The sequence below is a fragment of the Pterocles gutturalis genome, unplaced genomic scaffold (genome assembly GCF_000699245.1).
Source record: "Pterocles gutturalis isolate BGI_N339 unplaced genomic scaffold, ASM69924v1 scaffold23020, whole genome shotgun sequence".
In the NCBI taxonomy this organism is placed as follows: Eukaryota; Metazoa; Chordata; class Aves; order Pterocliformes; family Pteroclidae; genus Pterocles; species Pterocles gutturalis.
In genome coordinates, this window is record NW_010138858.1 from 24627 (window position 1) to 40974 (window position 16348).

Consider the following 16348-nt stretch of genomic DNA (forward strand, 5'->3'; position numbering starts at 1 on the left):
TAGTCCCTCCTGAAACTAATCACACCAGCTGGTGCAGCAGCAAGCTCCTCCCTTGGGATTAAGTCAGCTCACTGGGGAGTTAACTCACAGAAATAGGGATATTTAGCAAAAGGGCTTTTACCAGCAAGCCCAAGTAAAGGGATTCAAGGCTGGATTGCTCCCTTTAGGTGAGCTGCACCTAAAGGTGTATCCTGCTACATACAAGGATAAGTCAGTTTTAAGATGGGACATTGCAATACAAGTTAATTTGCAAAGCTGGACACACAGGTGAGCAGCAGCTGCTGAGGGCCCAGCTCAGCTCCCTCACCTGCTGCTCAGAGCTTGGGTAGCACGGTGCAAAGCAGCCCTTGGAGGCACCGACACCAGCTCAGCTCCTTCTCACTCTGCAGCTGCTGTGTGTCCCTGTGCTGGGCTCCACACAGCAACTAGCCCAGAAACACTGTATGCTAAAGAGGAGGTGCAAGGACTACCCTTAGTCCTTACAGTGAGGTATTACTCCATTCTTACCCCAACCTCAGAAAATTCTCTAAGCATTCACTACCAGCCACTGGCAGAGAAGAGGTTACAGAAATCTCAGACACCCACAGGGCGCTGGGCTCTGCTGACCTCTGGGTTAACACACCCCACAGCCAGAACACCACCACTCTGTGGGCAGCAGAGGACTCCTCCAACCGTATCTCCTCAGTTACCCTCTTCCTTTGTTTATTGACAATTTAATCTTGGCACCTTGGAGTGTATTAGGATATTCATACCCTGGCAGTGGATAGCCTCAAGCTTGTTGAGACCCTCTACGGTAGCTCCCAGAGTACTCAAGCACTGCTGCTAGCAGGTGCACCGACCTAGCCTCTTTGCAGAATTAACCCAGAAATAATTAAATTAGTTACTTCTTTAAAATTATTCAAAGACATGGCAAATACAATTTCTATAGGAAGCTGGTTATTAGCTAGTCTGCCAGCTCTGCTCCTTCTAAAGAAAAAACTGGTGTATTTGCACAAAAAAAGGGAAGGAAACTTACTTTTTGCACTCAAACTGAAGTCTTCACATAATGTAATCTTTTGTTTCCTCACTTAAATTCCTTAGCAATCGGGCATGTGAGGGGAAGCAGTGAATGGCTGTAGACATTCACAGTCCCGCAGGCACTCCAGCCCCGAGCCTTGGCAATCTAAAGATCCCAACTAGCACCACGCACACTGACTATGATGGATGTAGTAGCTCTGTAGCGCATATGTGGAACAAGATTCATAAACTTGATTTTTGTTTCTAATAATCTGAGGCTGACGCATGTGCCTTTGGCTGGAGGAAAAAAAAGAATGCTCACTGCTACACTGGCCCAAGCAAGTTCTTTGATCACACTCCTGGCAGCAGGAAATTTTGTTGCTTTGTAAAAGATTAATACAGTATATTAAAATCCAAGGCACATACAAGAACTCAAGACTGTTCAGCCTACTGGCAATAACAGGCCATATATATATATATATATGTAACAGTACATATACTTTTACACAGTTCTAGAACACCTATAGTATTGCCACAGTTGGTTATTTTTCCTAGTTGTCTTGTGGCCAGAAGACAAGACATCTATCTCATTCAACAGACTGCATCAGTGCAGAAATGAGGGGGGGGAAAGTTTTGGTGTTAGGACAATTTAGCATGCTCCACTTGGAGAAAGGAAGTCAGTGTAACAAGTAGCACAGAGTTAATGTGTAGAGGTATGAACCGGCTCCTTTTCTGCAGAAAAAAAATTGAGGATTCAGGCACATGGTCAGGGAACTCAAGTGTATAGGAACTATGTCTGGAGGTGTTCTATTGATTGTGTACCTATTCCAGGAAAACAGTCAAGGAGTTTTCTTGGGGCTCTAAGGTGTAGTATTAAATCTGGCTACGGCAGCTGACAGAGGATGGTCTAAGCCTTTTGAGATCTAGGTAAGGTTTTTGAAGTTACTGCTCCAAACCTGATCAACACAAACCTGAACAGCACCTTGGACGACAAAATTAGAAGTTTGATGATTATTTCACTTAGTACACACAAAGACATAGTTCTGACTGCACAACGGAGAAAAGTCAACACAGCGATGTTTATGGTGCTCATTATATACCACTCTTATCATGCTGAAAACATTATTATTAAAAGAAAGCTTTTATTCTGTATTTATCTTAACTGCAGAACCCCATGAGCTCTCTTTATAGCAGTTTATATTTGATCATATTAAAATTCAGTTATTCCCGATAAATCAAGTTTATTGCAGCAGAGAGCAATGTGATGAATTGAAATCCTTTTTCAAGTAGCGTATAAACCTTTTAGAAGGGAACACCATGGCTTGATGCTCCACATTAATAATAATCTTATTAGTAGTAATTCCCATAAAGTGCCAAAGGAGTCAAGCCATTATGCTTAAGCAGGACTTGCTGCTTTAATAGTTCTACACTGGCACAGGGCTACAACATCCGTAGATCTTCCCTGGAACACGAGGGACAAGCTTCTGCTATACATGTACTTGAAACAGCCTGTGTAGTTCTGTCATGCAAATTCAATCCTCAGCCCTGTACTGACACTACAGGGGCAACAAATCCCGTACAGGACTGCACTGCTATGACAAGTGCTCCTTTATTAACCGTGACAGAGATGGATACAAGCTTGATATGCAACTAGCATTCTCCAGGGATAATTCTGAATCTTTATCAAAATGTTAGTGTTGTTATAAAATAAAAATACTTTCTTTAAAGATTTTTAGTTATTGTAAAATGCTCCCACTGCAGCTGAAACGACTACTATCCCCCAGTTGCTTGCATTATCCTTCTAAAAAAGTGGTATGCAAGCTTTCCTGACAAAGTGGAGATCTGACAAGCAGAAAGGCCCTGGGCTTTCTTCATTAACACCATGGCTATTTTAGCTAAGCACAGAATGGAAGGGATTTTTTCCCCCTTTCTCACATGATGCGCAGCATCAAAGATGGTATGCAAAATAATACTTCACCGAAGAAAGAGAAAGCAGTTCCTGCTGCCCACCTTCTTCCAGCCAGAGGAAACACTTAAGTGTACAATGTTTGTAGAGATCCTTCACAGGGCTATGACGACTGCTAACAGAACTAGGGGCAAAAGAAATATTGCAAAAAGTATTAAACTGCTTGACAGAAGTAATATAACGACTAGTAATTGTTCTAGTACTACATAAAAGTCTTTTACCTTGCTACTAGTTAGTGTCCCTTTTGCAGCAGGGCGACTGTCTCTGCACAGACTGAGCTAACATCTGTAAGATAATCAGGAGCATTTAGCAAACATGATCACACTCTGCAGGACCCAACGCCATTTCTTGCAGGGGTGGACAAAACTAAGGCGAAAGTTGCAAAAAGTCTCAGGTGAATACTGTCCTGAGATAAGTTACTCTAGCCCTGCTCTGCCAGTGGGTTCTTAATGTGCCATTTTAACCAACCATCCAACATCTGCACCCTGTCCCAGCCCCCCAAACACTTACCAACGTCCACTGACATCCCAAGGCAGTAAGAAACATGTCTTACTGATGGTCGAGAAACTATTGCAGCAACATGAAGTAATTGTCACAGCCATTTCAGTCAAAAATAACTGCAGTTCAAAGATAAAGGACATCTAAGTTCTCTAGCACATCCTAAATTGGGCACCAAAAATGTGCAAGTGTTCAGGAACTATGGCTTGGGTTCTGTCTCAGACTCCCTTATCTACAGAATAAGGTTATTACTCATCTTTTAGATGAAAAATCCAATACAGCAAACATCAGAGAAAGTCCCACAGGGAAATTAAATACATATAGTGCTGGGTTTAGATGATACATGCTAAATTAGACTTAGACCACTTAGACCTGCACAACCAAAAATGGAAAAATTCTGTTATTCAGTGAGTACCATCAACTGTGTACACCAAATGAAGCACGAGTCCCATAGAAGAAAAAAAACAGCACTTGATCAGGTAATAATACACACAGGAAAAAGGAAGAAGACAGCTTTACATTAGCCACTTCCTAATTTTTGAATATTTTTTGCAATCTTGGTGTTTCATGATTTAAAAACAGTGTTTTAGGATTACTTGTTAACATGAAGGCATACAACTTTTCTTTTTTTTCTCTTCTTTTCCCTCCTTTTTTTTTTAAAAAAAAAATCTCCTTTCTTCCATGTATATTAAGATGAAGCTGCTTTAGCATTTGTTGTTGTTTTTCCCAGCCAGGTAACAAATGTTCAAAAAGATGGAACATGGGCTGCACACAAAGAAATTACTAGAGGCTGCACTGCACGAGAAAGCTGTAAAAACACAGTGTGAAGGAAAACCAATTATTTTAACTGTACAGACTGTTTTGTATTATTACATCCACGTCTACTGCCAGCACAGAGACTGCATGTTATACAATTTATTACAGTAAATTAATTTCCCTGCTTTTCAAGTGAGGTCTTGTTATCCTAGCTGTACTCTCAACTTAATGCACGCAAAAGTTGCCCTCCAATTGAAGAAACATGCATGATGATGGCAGGCATCCGTACACATCAACCAACAAAGGTTTTAATTCAAGTCTTTTATTATAGCTTGAATTTTTTCCACTGCATTTAAAAAATCTAAAAAAAATAAATATTTGTTTCACAGCTGCAAGTCACATATGCATTAACACCACAAAATCTGGAATTTAACCAGAAAAGGAAAGTCAAATCTGAAAGTGTCCAGCTAAGCACAATCGTCTCAGGGTAATTATACTAAAAATAAAATATTAAGAAAAAGGGAGGGGGGTGTTAAAGAGTTATTTCAAATGCATTTATCTGGAAAAAAGTTAAAATTCTATTAGAAACCATAAACTATGCTTTCAGCATTTAAAAATAAAGATTTAACCTCTTGACAGCAACAATTGTCTGGTGCACCTTTTTCTTTTAAGCTGTATTCTTGACACATGGCTGCAGAGGTTTCAAATGATAAACTAACCTCTTTTATAATTGTGTCCACTTAATTGCAGAATCAGTCCTTCAAAACTGTGGACAAGTCAGCTTGTCCATCCACATATTACAAATGCCATTGTATGCAGTTTTGCATCAGCACTAAGTGACTATTTCATGGATTGTACATTGTGAAGATTAACGTCTCTTTAACAATCATTTTCATTATTAAGGTTCTTAAACCAGAAAAATATATCTTCAGAAATCAGAGTAGTCACTTTTTTGTTAAAAGCCATAAAATAAGCTCATATTCAATTACAAGCCATAGAAACCATACTGCTGTTGGAACATAATTATTTTATCACAAAAATTTATTATTTACAAAATGAAAAGTTACCAAGTGAATTTATCAGGGAAAAAAGTTAAATGTTTTTACTAAGTGATCTGAAAAACTTAGCAAGTCTCTCATGCACTCACACGCCAAATTGTTTGCATAAGGTGAAATGCTAATACATGTTAGTGAAACTTGACTCCCATTCACAAATACTCTCGTTTTTATTGTAAGATGGCAAAATCCACATGTTTCTGTACAAGAAGGTATGTATTAAGACAGTTCCTCATTTTTGTAAATGTTTTTTTGGCTCCCATGAATATCCATACCACTGAACGTTTTTGCAAGTAACCAGTTATATTATCAACTCCATCATTTAACTTACTGATTTTACCACCACAAGAAAGACACAAAAAGTTACTTTAATGATCCCACGTTACAGAACTCTCATTTCTGAAGTTATACTAAACTGAAACCTTCATAGTGATCTATAGCCTGGATCAACTTAGATTTTAGGGTTTCTTTATCTGTGTATTTTGGAAGATCAAGAAGATTAAAGCAAGTGTGAGCTACAGGAAGATAACCTTCTCCACCTCCTGTTGGTTGGATGACTAGTTTAAGACACTTCATTCCAAGAATCGGAATACGATCACTGCCTGTCAGAAACACTGCCAAGAAAAAACAAAGAAACAACGCCTTGAAAGTAATTTAAGACTAACATTGTATATGTCATACATGCAGTTCTAATCGTTACCTGCATTTTTTAATTACTCTAACAATGGTTAGCTTTTCACATTGAAGTTGTTCTGATAAGTTTGAAAAACAGGGAATGACTTAACTCAATCTCCAGCTTATAAATATGAACTCTTAACTGTACTGTAACAAGTGATATATAAAGGAAAACATTTCATTCTAGCATATGAAACCAAACAGTCTTAAAAAAAGTAGGAAGTTGTTCATGCATCCGAATTTGTTATTTAAAATCCATTTGCTATACCTTTACTGAGCATTTGCAAGCATCTTGTAAATACACAGAATTAGTTTCTTCAATAAGAAATTTATCTGAATTGTAAACTAATCTATGATCTGTTCTCAACAAAAGCTCATTCACTGGAAGCTTCCATAACTTTGTTTCCGCCCCACTGTACATTTCCACTCATATCAGTACCTTGAGGTATTTGCAATCAGTTATAACTCAAAAATTCCACCTACAAGTAATGAGAAAACTGGCACATGTGAACCTTATGTCAGAACACAGAAAAAAGTTCCTATTCATCAGATAAATTATGCTAGCAGTTTAAGTTGCTGGGTTTTTTGGGGGTTTTTTTGTTTGGTTTGGTTTCTTTGTTTGGTGTTTTTTGTCTTTTTTTCTTTTTTTTTTTTTTTTTTTTTAATGCTGCTCTGGTCAGCTGTGATCTTGTAACTGCCCACCACCAAAAAGCAGTCAGGACAATCCCAGCAAAACCAGAGACAAGGTCATAATCAATTTCTTCTACTATGATTTTTGCCTTCCAAGTAAAGTTAGTCACATCATTATTGACAAATACTTAACATCTGCCCTCTTATAGCATGAGCCTGAAATCGCAGTGATCCTGTTCAGTATAGCAACTTCTGCAAAGTAGTTTCAAATACTTACGCAAAAACTGTTTTTTCTTTTCCAAAGACAACTCATGAAAAACTTCCCAGAATATTTTAATTGTAGGATGGTCTGCCCAGTATTCTCCTTTGTATTCTGTATTCTAAAATGAGCAGGAAATTACATTATTGTTCACACACAGAACTAGCAGGATAATCTGACACTGAAGTAAAACAAATACTGTTTGTGTAAAGTAAAAGTGCTTTTTTAACAGTTTTCCTTAGTCAATTTTCTTCAGCTGTTCAGTCTGACTTCTACTATGTGGTCAGATGCATGAACTTGTCCAAAGCATTTACAATTCCAGTCTCACAGCAAGTTTTGGCCATCAAGAATATTTACTTTTATGACCTGTGTGCATTTTCTTCACCTTGCCCCTTCTAACATAATACATTGTGTACAGCTGCTTTTGGTTCTGTGGATTTTTCTTCCTCTCCTTTTAAGCTTGACTTCCTTCAGAAATTAGATGGAAAAACTTTAAGCAAGAAGGTAAATAATATTTTAGTGTCTTTATTCACTGATATTTTAAAAAAAGTTCCTTACTCATGCAGTCAATCCAGTCAAGGCTGGGAGTCACATTAACTAAAAGAGATCTCAGACAATTCAAGACTTTGCATTTGCATCTTGAAATTAAAAATATATGAAACAACTAGCTAACTATGGTTCTTACCTTCTCCAGTTCTTTCCAATCATAATTCGTGTTCCCAATCACCATTGCTTGTAACTCGCTGGGCTGGAAAAGCTGAAGAACTTTACCTCCACATACTTTGTGGAAGCCTGCATGGAATGCACTGAATAAGGAAGCCACAGATTTATTGAAGATGTAATCCACATATGCATCTACAAAGTCTTGCCTGTACAAAGAAGAAAAAAAGAACTATGTCGAGAGGGGAAAAAAAAAGAAAAGGACATGTCAACCTTCTATCAATAAAATAGTAGCCATTTCTCTATAGAATACAGCACCGAAAATTAAGCAAAAAGAATAATAATATATTCTCTGCTTCACATTACACCCATAGTGACGATAACCCTCAAGACAGAGTCTGTAATGTGCAACAGAAGAACAGTAACATTTAGTGTTATTTCTTGCAGGTACTATAAATATTTCTCTCATTTGTATGCAGTGCAGTGAACTGGACTGAATGGAAACAAGCTGAAGGCTTAGGTTACACACAGTGTCCTGAAACCAACTAATCAAACTCACTGTTGTACTTTTTAATTAACAAGATTACCATATCTGTACTGAAAATGCAGATCAACTTCAAACAGACACTTGAGTCCTATACAGCAGAAAGACCAGTGCAAAGGAACAGGCTACTGAAAAACAGATGGCCTGTTATCTGTGTTTTGGTACAAGAAGTTCTCATCTCTTGTGGGAAACATCTTCTGCAGCATTTAGGCAAAGAACTAAAATTCCTTGATGTGATACAGTAACTATGATTTTTTTTTAAATTACCATTTGAATCAATCCTAGCCAACACTGCTCATTTCTACACTGGCACAGTGACCTCAGTTATAGATTACAGTTATCCTACCAACATGCTTTCTCTGTGGAAACCCACCGTATCTGAACAACATCCACAATATCCAAATAACATTGCCAATAATTTAAAGTATTATCTAAACACATTTTGATGATACATTTATTAAAGCTGTTGAACTGAAAATACTGGAGATGAGCAGAGTGGTGAACCATGCTCTTCCTCTTCCACCGCTCAATGAGATAACCATTTTATGTACACCACGTAATTAGCAGAGAGGCAGGCAACTTGTGTAATACTATCAGTGGAAGGCTGTTCCAGAGAAAACTCATAGTAATAAACTAATTAGCATTATTATACTCTATGTTAATATTTTAAAAACTTAATTAAAGCATTATACATTATTTGGATCTCGAGAAACAGGAATTCCTTAGTGCTGCAAAGCAACTGGTAACAACAGTGTGGCATACATTCCATGGGTACCTTGAAACTTTTATAATTCAATTTTACTGTCACTTTGTGATAGAATACTAAACCACCACCAGAGAATTTCAAAGCTATGATGTTTAAGATAAAGTATCACAAAGCCCCAGCTATGAGCCAAGGATTAAAAAAAAAAAAGAAAAAATCCAACAGGTATAGTTGGTGACTGCAGTTCTTAATGGTAGGATAAGTAGGAGGATAAAAATCACTCCATTGTGGGACGTACAGTCACTGCACACAGCAACGTGTAGGTTTATGATACCCTCAGAATCTTCTTTTATGACTTTCCTCTACAACAGACCTAGCTAGCGTTGCCCAAAACATTTGCGCTCTAGGAACATGCCTAGATGTACATTTTCTCCCTCGTTCTTATCACACGTGGCCTAGGTGCATTCTATTCTCATACTATGATTCAATTCTCCCTTTACTCTGAGAGAAGCAAAAGCACAGAGAATTCAGAAAGATTAAAGAACCGATAGAAATACATGAGAGGAATGGACAGAGGGAGATAGGAAAATGGTTGTATTCTGCAAAAAGGGACGAAAGCACCACCGGATCTATCCTGTCTATCCTCCAGAAAGGGAACAAAGGGTGGGAGAGGTTGCTTTTATACACAGAAGTAACAGAGTCCTTGACTAAGGAAAAAAACTCCACCCCTCACACACTCTTCTGACAATAACACTACAAAACACTAGATTAACTTATCTGCTCTTCAAAGAGGGACTCTCTGAAACCATTAATATATGAATAGTTGCCACATGACTGCATTTAAACTCACTAAGTTCCAATTGTATATAACTTCCTGCAGAAACACAATCATTTTTAATCTTATAAAATGAAGACCATGTAGTCAAAAGTGGCCCTAAAGAGCTTCAAAATACTTCTAAGTTCAAAGTGAAAAAAAAGTATATACACATTCTGAGTAAAATTAGATAGCCTCTCCACAGCTGGCAAATCCTGAAATACAATAGCTATTTTAACAACACGAGAACAGCTTGGAAAAACAACCAAAGTAGTTTTGTCTCCAACATTAGTGTAACAGCTTGGCAAAGGATATTTAGAGCAGCTCAGTTACACTCCCAAAGCAGATAGCAATACTGAACTACCCTGTAACCCATAAAACTCACCTATTTTGTTTGACTACAGGAATGTCAGCACCGTTAGGAACAAGCTCTTTAATTTCTGTTGTACCAAAATTTTCCACAGTGATCTAGTTAAAACAAACACAAACAGTATAAAATCTTATTTACTGCGGAGACTACTTCTTCCCACCACTTAGCTAACAGCAACATGAACAGCAGACACAGATTATAAAATTCACAGGAATCAGCAGCTGATGCTTTTGCTCAAAACACTCCATCAGAGGCAGTCACAATAAATGGTATGAGTGTGATAAGATACTACATAAACACCTACAGTTTATACACTTACAGAAACATTATATAAAACTTACAGTAAAATTAAGACAAAATGCTTCTTCTATGTCATCCTCTGGATAGTCCAGTAACTGTTGCATTCCCCTGCAAAATAAGTTACAATGTACTTGTACTAGTGGAAAGAAAAATTAACTAACTTTCCTGAAGTATTATTTATGCTTTGATAATCCCAGTTTAAAAAAAAAAATCTTTCTACTGTTAGTTCATTTACTAGTTCATTGACTTGCACCTTGTGCAGTATTGGGAAATCTCAAGCAATCGTTTTGCTATTACTAGTATTGTTACTCCTTTTTATTATCTCCAGGTGTTAAGAGACAAGATTCATATTCTAGAGGCAACCAAACATCCACTTCCCCTCATTTGAACCTCCTACCTGTTAGTGCTATTCAAATCCCTACTCAAGGGCAGATACTTAGCATGTACTTGTTCCTGAAATAAGCAAAAATGTTTCCTTGCTGGACTAAATAAGCTATTCAGACCGAAAACTATGTTCAAACTTAGACTTACAAAATTAATAGCTAAAACTCAAAGGTTTTGAATTTCAAATATTATTTTCCCCTAAAATTCTTGTAGGATAATAAAACAGAAGGCAAATACTAAACCCATGCATTTAGAAGCAGGTGTTTAACAACAGCATGCACCCTTTCTCAAATGACATGATGGCTGCAAGTTACTTTGAGCTGTTTATCCCATTAGTGTGAAAATAACACATTTTATTTTCTTAAAGGAAAACACTGAATTAAAAAATAATTCTTAGTAACACTAATTTTTCTTTCTTGCTTACCTGCCAACATCTGGCATCAACTCTTTTAAGTCATCCAGGGATGGTTTCTTATTCAATAGCTTTTTGTACAAAGCCAAAGGGAAATGAAGGTCTACAATAGTAAAATTATATATTGCTAGCCCACAGACAACACCAATCAAATGAAACAAGTCACTGTCTTCAAAGGTCTAAAAACAGAAAACAGACAAGATGGTTTAAAATAAAGACATTATTTTAATCTTGCAGAGTCCAGAAAAAAGTGTACAGTGCAGTATAATCCAAGTGAGATTCATTTATCTTTTCTTTAAATATGTATGCATCCATAAGTACTGAGGAAAACAGGATAAAGTTTCAACCAGCGGAGAGAGAGACTGATACCCAAAGAAACAGAACTCTTTCTACTTAAAAAAAAAAAGCTGAGATACAACATATTTTGTGTTACAAGTGATGCATACTGCTGAAGTACTGCAATAAGATTCAGGTTTTATCAGCAACATATAATCACACTATTCAGTGCTTAAATATACATCTATTTTTTAAAAACAATTTTTGGGAGGAGGAGGGAGGAGCTCACTATTAATTCCCTTGGAGTTAATAGCCAAGGCTTAAAACACAACTGTGGAAACGTTAACATTCAGATATTTGTGATACTGCCACTCTAGTCAGTGTTCCTCTCTGAAAGAGGACTAAAAAGTCAATGATCAAAACTGTCAAAAAAGTATGACCAGATGACTGCCTATGAAACGGACCCAGAAATGTGACCGAACACTGAAAGACCTGTTCAACATGCCACTTCATGAATTTCTCTCTCCCACCTTGGTTTATTGATTCTGCTTTTGGAATCAGTTTACTCTGGCTGGCACTTCCTACTAAACTTCCCTGGGTTGGGAACAACTGGTAAGGAGTAAGTGAGGAATGGGGAAAACAGAAGGGGAAAGTTTTTATCTAACAATGACAAAAATAAATGTTTTTGAGAAACTGAACTTCAGCTTCTCGAAATAAAACTACCACAGACTACTGTGTTCATGCATTATTAATATAAATATTGTAAGTTAAAAGGAAATTAATGACTACAGATTGCACCCTACCTTATCAGAGAACCAGATCAGCCTGGACTCTTCATAGTACCTGAACATTCCATATTTGGGATCTAGCAACTCCCTCATGATGAGCAAAAAAAATTCTTTGCGAACACCTCCAGCATCAACAGCTTCTTCCCCTAGAAAAATAACCTGAAACACACAACTCAGTCAGCACTGAATTAAAAATGGACTGTGAGACAAGATTTGTCCAAAAATATTCTCAATTACTTGCACATCAGTGAAAGACACTTTGAGCAATATCTACTGATAATACCTTGAGTGGCTTCTTGTAGTCTACATTCTTTGTTTTCCTCAGGACTTCCACAGCATCTCCTACAATATTGTCTCTCCGTACCATTAATATCAGGCATGGGTTGACAGATTCAAATACTGGCAGAAAAAGAGAAGACAAATTCTGCCTGTGAGCCTGATCAACAGCCATCTGGAAAAAATGAAGTGAAAGTGTCAGTAGGTAACACAGCATTCCTGTCAACATTAAATGTCCATCGGTCTTGTCTTAAAAAGTGCAGAAGACCATGAATGGGAATAGCTATTATGAGAGCTACTGAATTTGCCCAAATTTGGTGTATCTATTTCTAGACAAGAGATATTGGTCAAGATACAAAATTGTTTGTATCACGTGCCTAACTTCTAGGAAAGTCTCAAGTTAAAACAGAAGTCAACAGAATAGGGGTAACATACAATTTCATTTAACAGGAAAAGAGCCCAAAACCACTGCAAGCTGCTAGATCAGGAAATCTACTCCCACTAGCCTAGGCAGATGCCAAATTTTCAAGATAAGCTCTTTTTCTACTGCCTTGCAGACACTGATCAGACTTCAGAGTTCAGCAGCATTCTGAAGGTGGTGTGACAGACAAAATGAGAAACTAGGTACACATCAGATACTCACATGGCACCAACATGTTTCCTCTCTGATATTAACAATCTTAGGAATAGCACTAGCTCCCATCAATAAGAAATTAAAAGTAACTGCAACTGACTGCCGTCTCTAACAAGATAGATTTCCAGCTCCAGGCTTCACACATAGATCATTTAAAGTCTGCTCATATGGAGGTAGGGTTGTTTTTTGGTGGGGGTTGGTGGTTGGTGTCTGGGTTTCGGTTTTTTCTGGTTGGTTGGTTGTTTCGGGGTTTTTTTGTTGTTGTTGGGTTTTTGGTTTGGTTTTTGTTTGGGTTTTTGGCTTTTTGGTGTGTTTTTTTTGTTTTTTGGTTTGTTTTTCTTTTTTACACGTGTACTACTGGTTGTTAAGACCACAAAAAAGCCATCTCATTAATGAAAGGAAAATAAGTTCCTTAGAAATTTATGTAATTACTAAGCAATCTAATTTCAGTGAGATCCCAGCCCTACAAAACAACGAGCTTCTATCATGTACATACCTTGAGATTATAACTAGATCCCTCATTCTTATGGAAAAGAGATTACACAGTTTCAAAAACAAAAAAAAGCAATCAAAAAACCCACAAAAACACAACACCAACAGCAACCGCCAAGACCCCCAATTAAAAAGAAAAAAAAACAAACAAACAAAAACAACATTAAAAACTGAGACTCTTACCTGCATCTGTATGACTGCATCTGTTTGTAAGAGAGTTGTCTTTGCCTGGGCATCAAATACAAATGGGTATGTGCAAATCGTAACAGGAATATCTGTTAACTAGAATGAAAAGAATTGTGTCATATCTCTGCTCATTTAAAAACCACAGTCATGGTTAAAGAAGCCATTGCAATAGTACTCATTTAATATATCTACTTTACTGAAAAGAGAAAGAAGTCTTTACTCATTGTCAATGCAGACCAAAGCATCTTAGGAAAATTAAGTAGATTTTCAACTGTTAAGTACTTCAGAAAAAACAAAAACAAAACACCACATACCAAACCAAAACACACACAAACAACACACTCACTTAGTATATTTTAATTTCAGAACCTTCATTATGGCTAGTAGATATCAGCAAGGTAGTCCTTGTTTTCAAGTGCAGCTCTGCATTTGCAGTACAAAGAATTACGTATTTTTGCACCACAAAAACCTTTTCAGATTACAGCCATGCTAACTTAAAGCTTTATTCCCAATAGAACACATCAGACAATCCTTGACATTCATATTTCTGATTTCCTTTCATTCTGCAAGAGAAATCAGATTGCAACCAATCTTACCTCAGTTAATCCATGGTTGACATCCTATGCAGCATTTGCACAAAGGTAGCAATAATTAAGATGAAAAAGCAGCATTAGTGTCTGCATTAATTATTCATCTCTGACGCAGAATTTAAAATTATCTATAGCTTCCCCCCCACAAGAATGTTTACTGAGAAATAAATAACCACAAACATTCTAATTACTCTACAAATATAACCATGACTTTCAACACCCTATATATGTCTTTAAAAAAAAGGACCATTAAAGTATCACATTTTCTTGGATGCAAAAAATAAAACATTTTAAGTGTTTATTTCCATATACTAATAAATTACATTTGCTCTTACCTATGTTTTTTCATTCTCAAATTACTATAACACATCAAATAAAATGCAAAACAATTTTCATGAGTAAAAATTTAAAAATACAAAAGAACCCCACCACTTTATGATAAAGTCCCAAGAATCACTACGGTAAATTATAAGATACAATCCGATAAAAGCCACAGATCCTTGAAATTTGAGGCAGCCCAATCCTCACGGCTGGGACTGTGTGGAGACATCCACAATAAGCTAGAGCAACTGTGCTAAGCAACTACGTTATCCAGCTCCTGCCACCTTACCCTCCTTATCCTGTGCTGAAAGATAAGCTTGTTTCCACCCAGCAGGCAGAAAACAGAAAAAGAATAAAAGGTAATGACAAAGTAAAAAATTTTCAATTTGACTATATATGTGAGACTCAGAAGTCAAATATGTAGACATCCATGGCTCACAGAAAGCGATGGCCAGAATACGTTGCTTTCTATCTCTATCCCTAATTCCTACAGGAAGCATCAGATCTGCATACCCCATTCATCACAGATTACGTAATTTTGTACTCCTACTGTATCTACCATTATTTATTCATAATTCAAACTGTTTTTCTCAACTCCTTTAAACCGTATCTCAAAAGCACCTCTTCAAATTAGCAGTTCATTATTTAGTACCTTCAGTTTTTCCTCACTCATTTGTTCAAAGAATACAAGTTTTTTCTTCCAAATTTCTCTGTGAGAATACTGTCAATATTTCTGAGATTGTCTTTTCTCCTATATTTTCCCCTCCACATTTTAATTAAGGAAATGAGCAAACAGTTTTGCCTCAAGGTATGACACTAAAAAATTACTCTAGTGAAATAAATTCTGATTCATTATTACTGGTTCAATAAGAAAGTAAGGCTGCTTCTCATTTTAAAAGCAAGAACACAGGAAACTAGTGAACACGAAGGCAGGAAAAGGCCATCAAAACCATTTCCAAAGGAGATCTGACTATGGCTTTGGAATTTTTTTCAGTCCAATAATAAAACAAAATAACTTTTTCTACTGAACTTGAAACTGCACAAGTGCATGACAAAATAATGATGATTAAAGGGAAATTCAGTATCTAGAATTTTCTCAGTAACATCAAGCAACTGCTCAGTCTTCCTATTTAATTAACAAACAAAGCACAAGATTTCCATTACAAAGCAAGTTTCCAGCTCTCATTTTCCCATAGTCAGTATTTTCTTCTCTGATCATGTCATATGCAATTTGGGTTTGTTTATATCCATTTAAAGCAAAGGTCATAATCCTAAATTCCACCACTTCTGTACCCTTCTCTGTTCCAAATACACAACCTGTCTTTAATTCCAAGGCCCAGCAATGCTTATCCCTAGTGTCTACATCTCATTTAGTATACCACTCCTCTTAGCTACCAGCACCAGCCTACATCACACACCGGTTATTTTTTTTCAGACAAGCTTGGCTGAAACAACCGTCTGTCATGACCACTAATACAGGCTCATTTTATGCTCCCAAATCTCCCTGCTGTTATCTCCCACTGCAATTCTAATTCTTTGGTAGATAGCATCACTTGCTTTGTATTTCTAAAATACAGCAAAAGCATGTCTCCGATGTTCAGGACCTTCCATGTACCACTGCAAAAAAATTAAATTTAGATGGCCAGAGAAAGCATATTAAACTTACTCAATATTCTTCCAAAGCATAAGTCAAAGAACTGTGTTGTCCTATCCAGCTCCCTAATTCTCTGCACAGTCTTTAATTTACGCCCACTTACCGCTCT

At 36.9% G+C, this 16348-nt stretch overlaps 1 protein-coding gene across 3 annotated transcripts in view; it reads right to left on the reverse strand.

Annotated features, from left to right (window-relative positions):
• Positions 1 to 5518: 5518 nt before the first annotated feature.
• The window catches only part of HERC4 (HECT and RLD domain containing E3 ubiquitin protein ligase 4), a 31140-nt gene continuing 20310 nt past the window's right edge, over positions 5519 to 16348 (reverse strand). Inside the window, exons 15-24 of one of the 3 annotated variants that reach the window (XM_010083164.1) lie at positions 14271 to 14294; positions 13672 to 13770; positions 12370 to 12537; positions 12102 to 12245; positions 11035 to 11201; positions 10268 to 10334; positions 9942 to 10024; positions 7521 to 7704; positions 6854 to 6956; positions 5519 to 5885 (exon numbers count right to left, since the gene is read on the reverse strand). In XM_010083164.1, coding sequence (XP_010081466.1) covers positions 5677 to 5885; positions 6854 to 6956; positions 7521 to 7704; positions 9942 to 10024; positions 10268 to 10334; positions 11035 to 11201; positions 12102 to 12245; positions 12370 to 12537; positions 13672 to 13770; positions 14271 to 14294 — 1248 coding nt within the window. In that variant the 3' untranslated portion in view covers positions 5519 to 5676. The remainder of the gene's footprint in view (positions 5886 to 6853; positions 6957 to 7520; positions 7705 to 9941; positions 10025 to 10267; positions 10335 to 11034; positions 11202 to 12101; positions 12246 to 12369; positions 12538 to 13671; positions 13771 to 14270; positions 14295 to 16348) is intronic. The other 2 variants (XM_010083165.1, XM_010083166.1) reach the window with 2 other exon arrangements.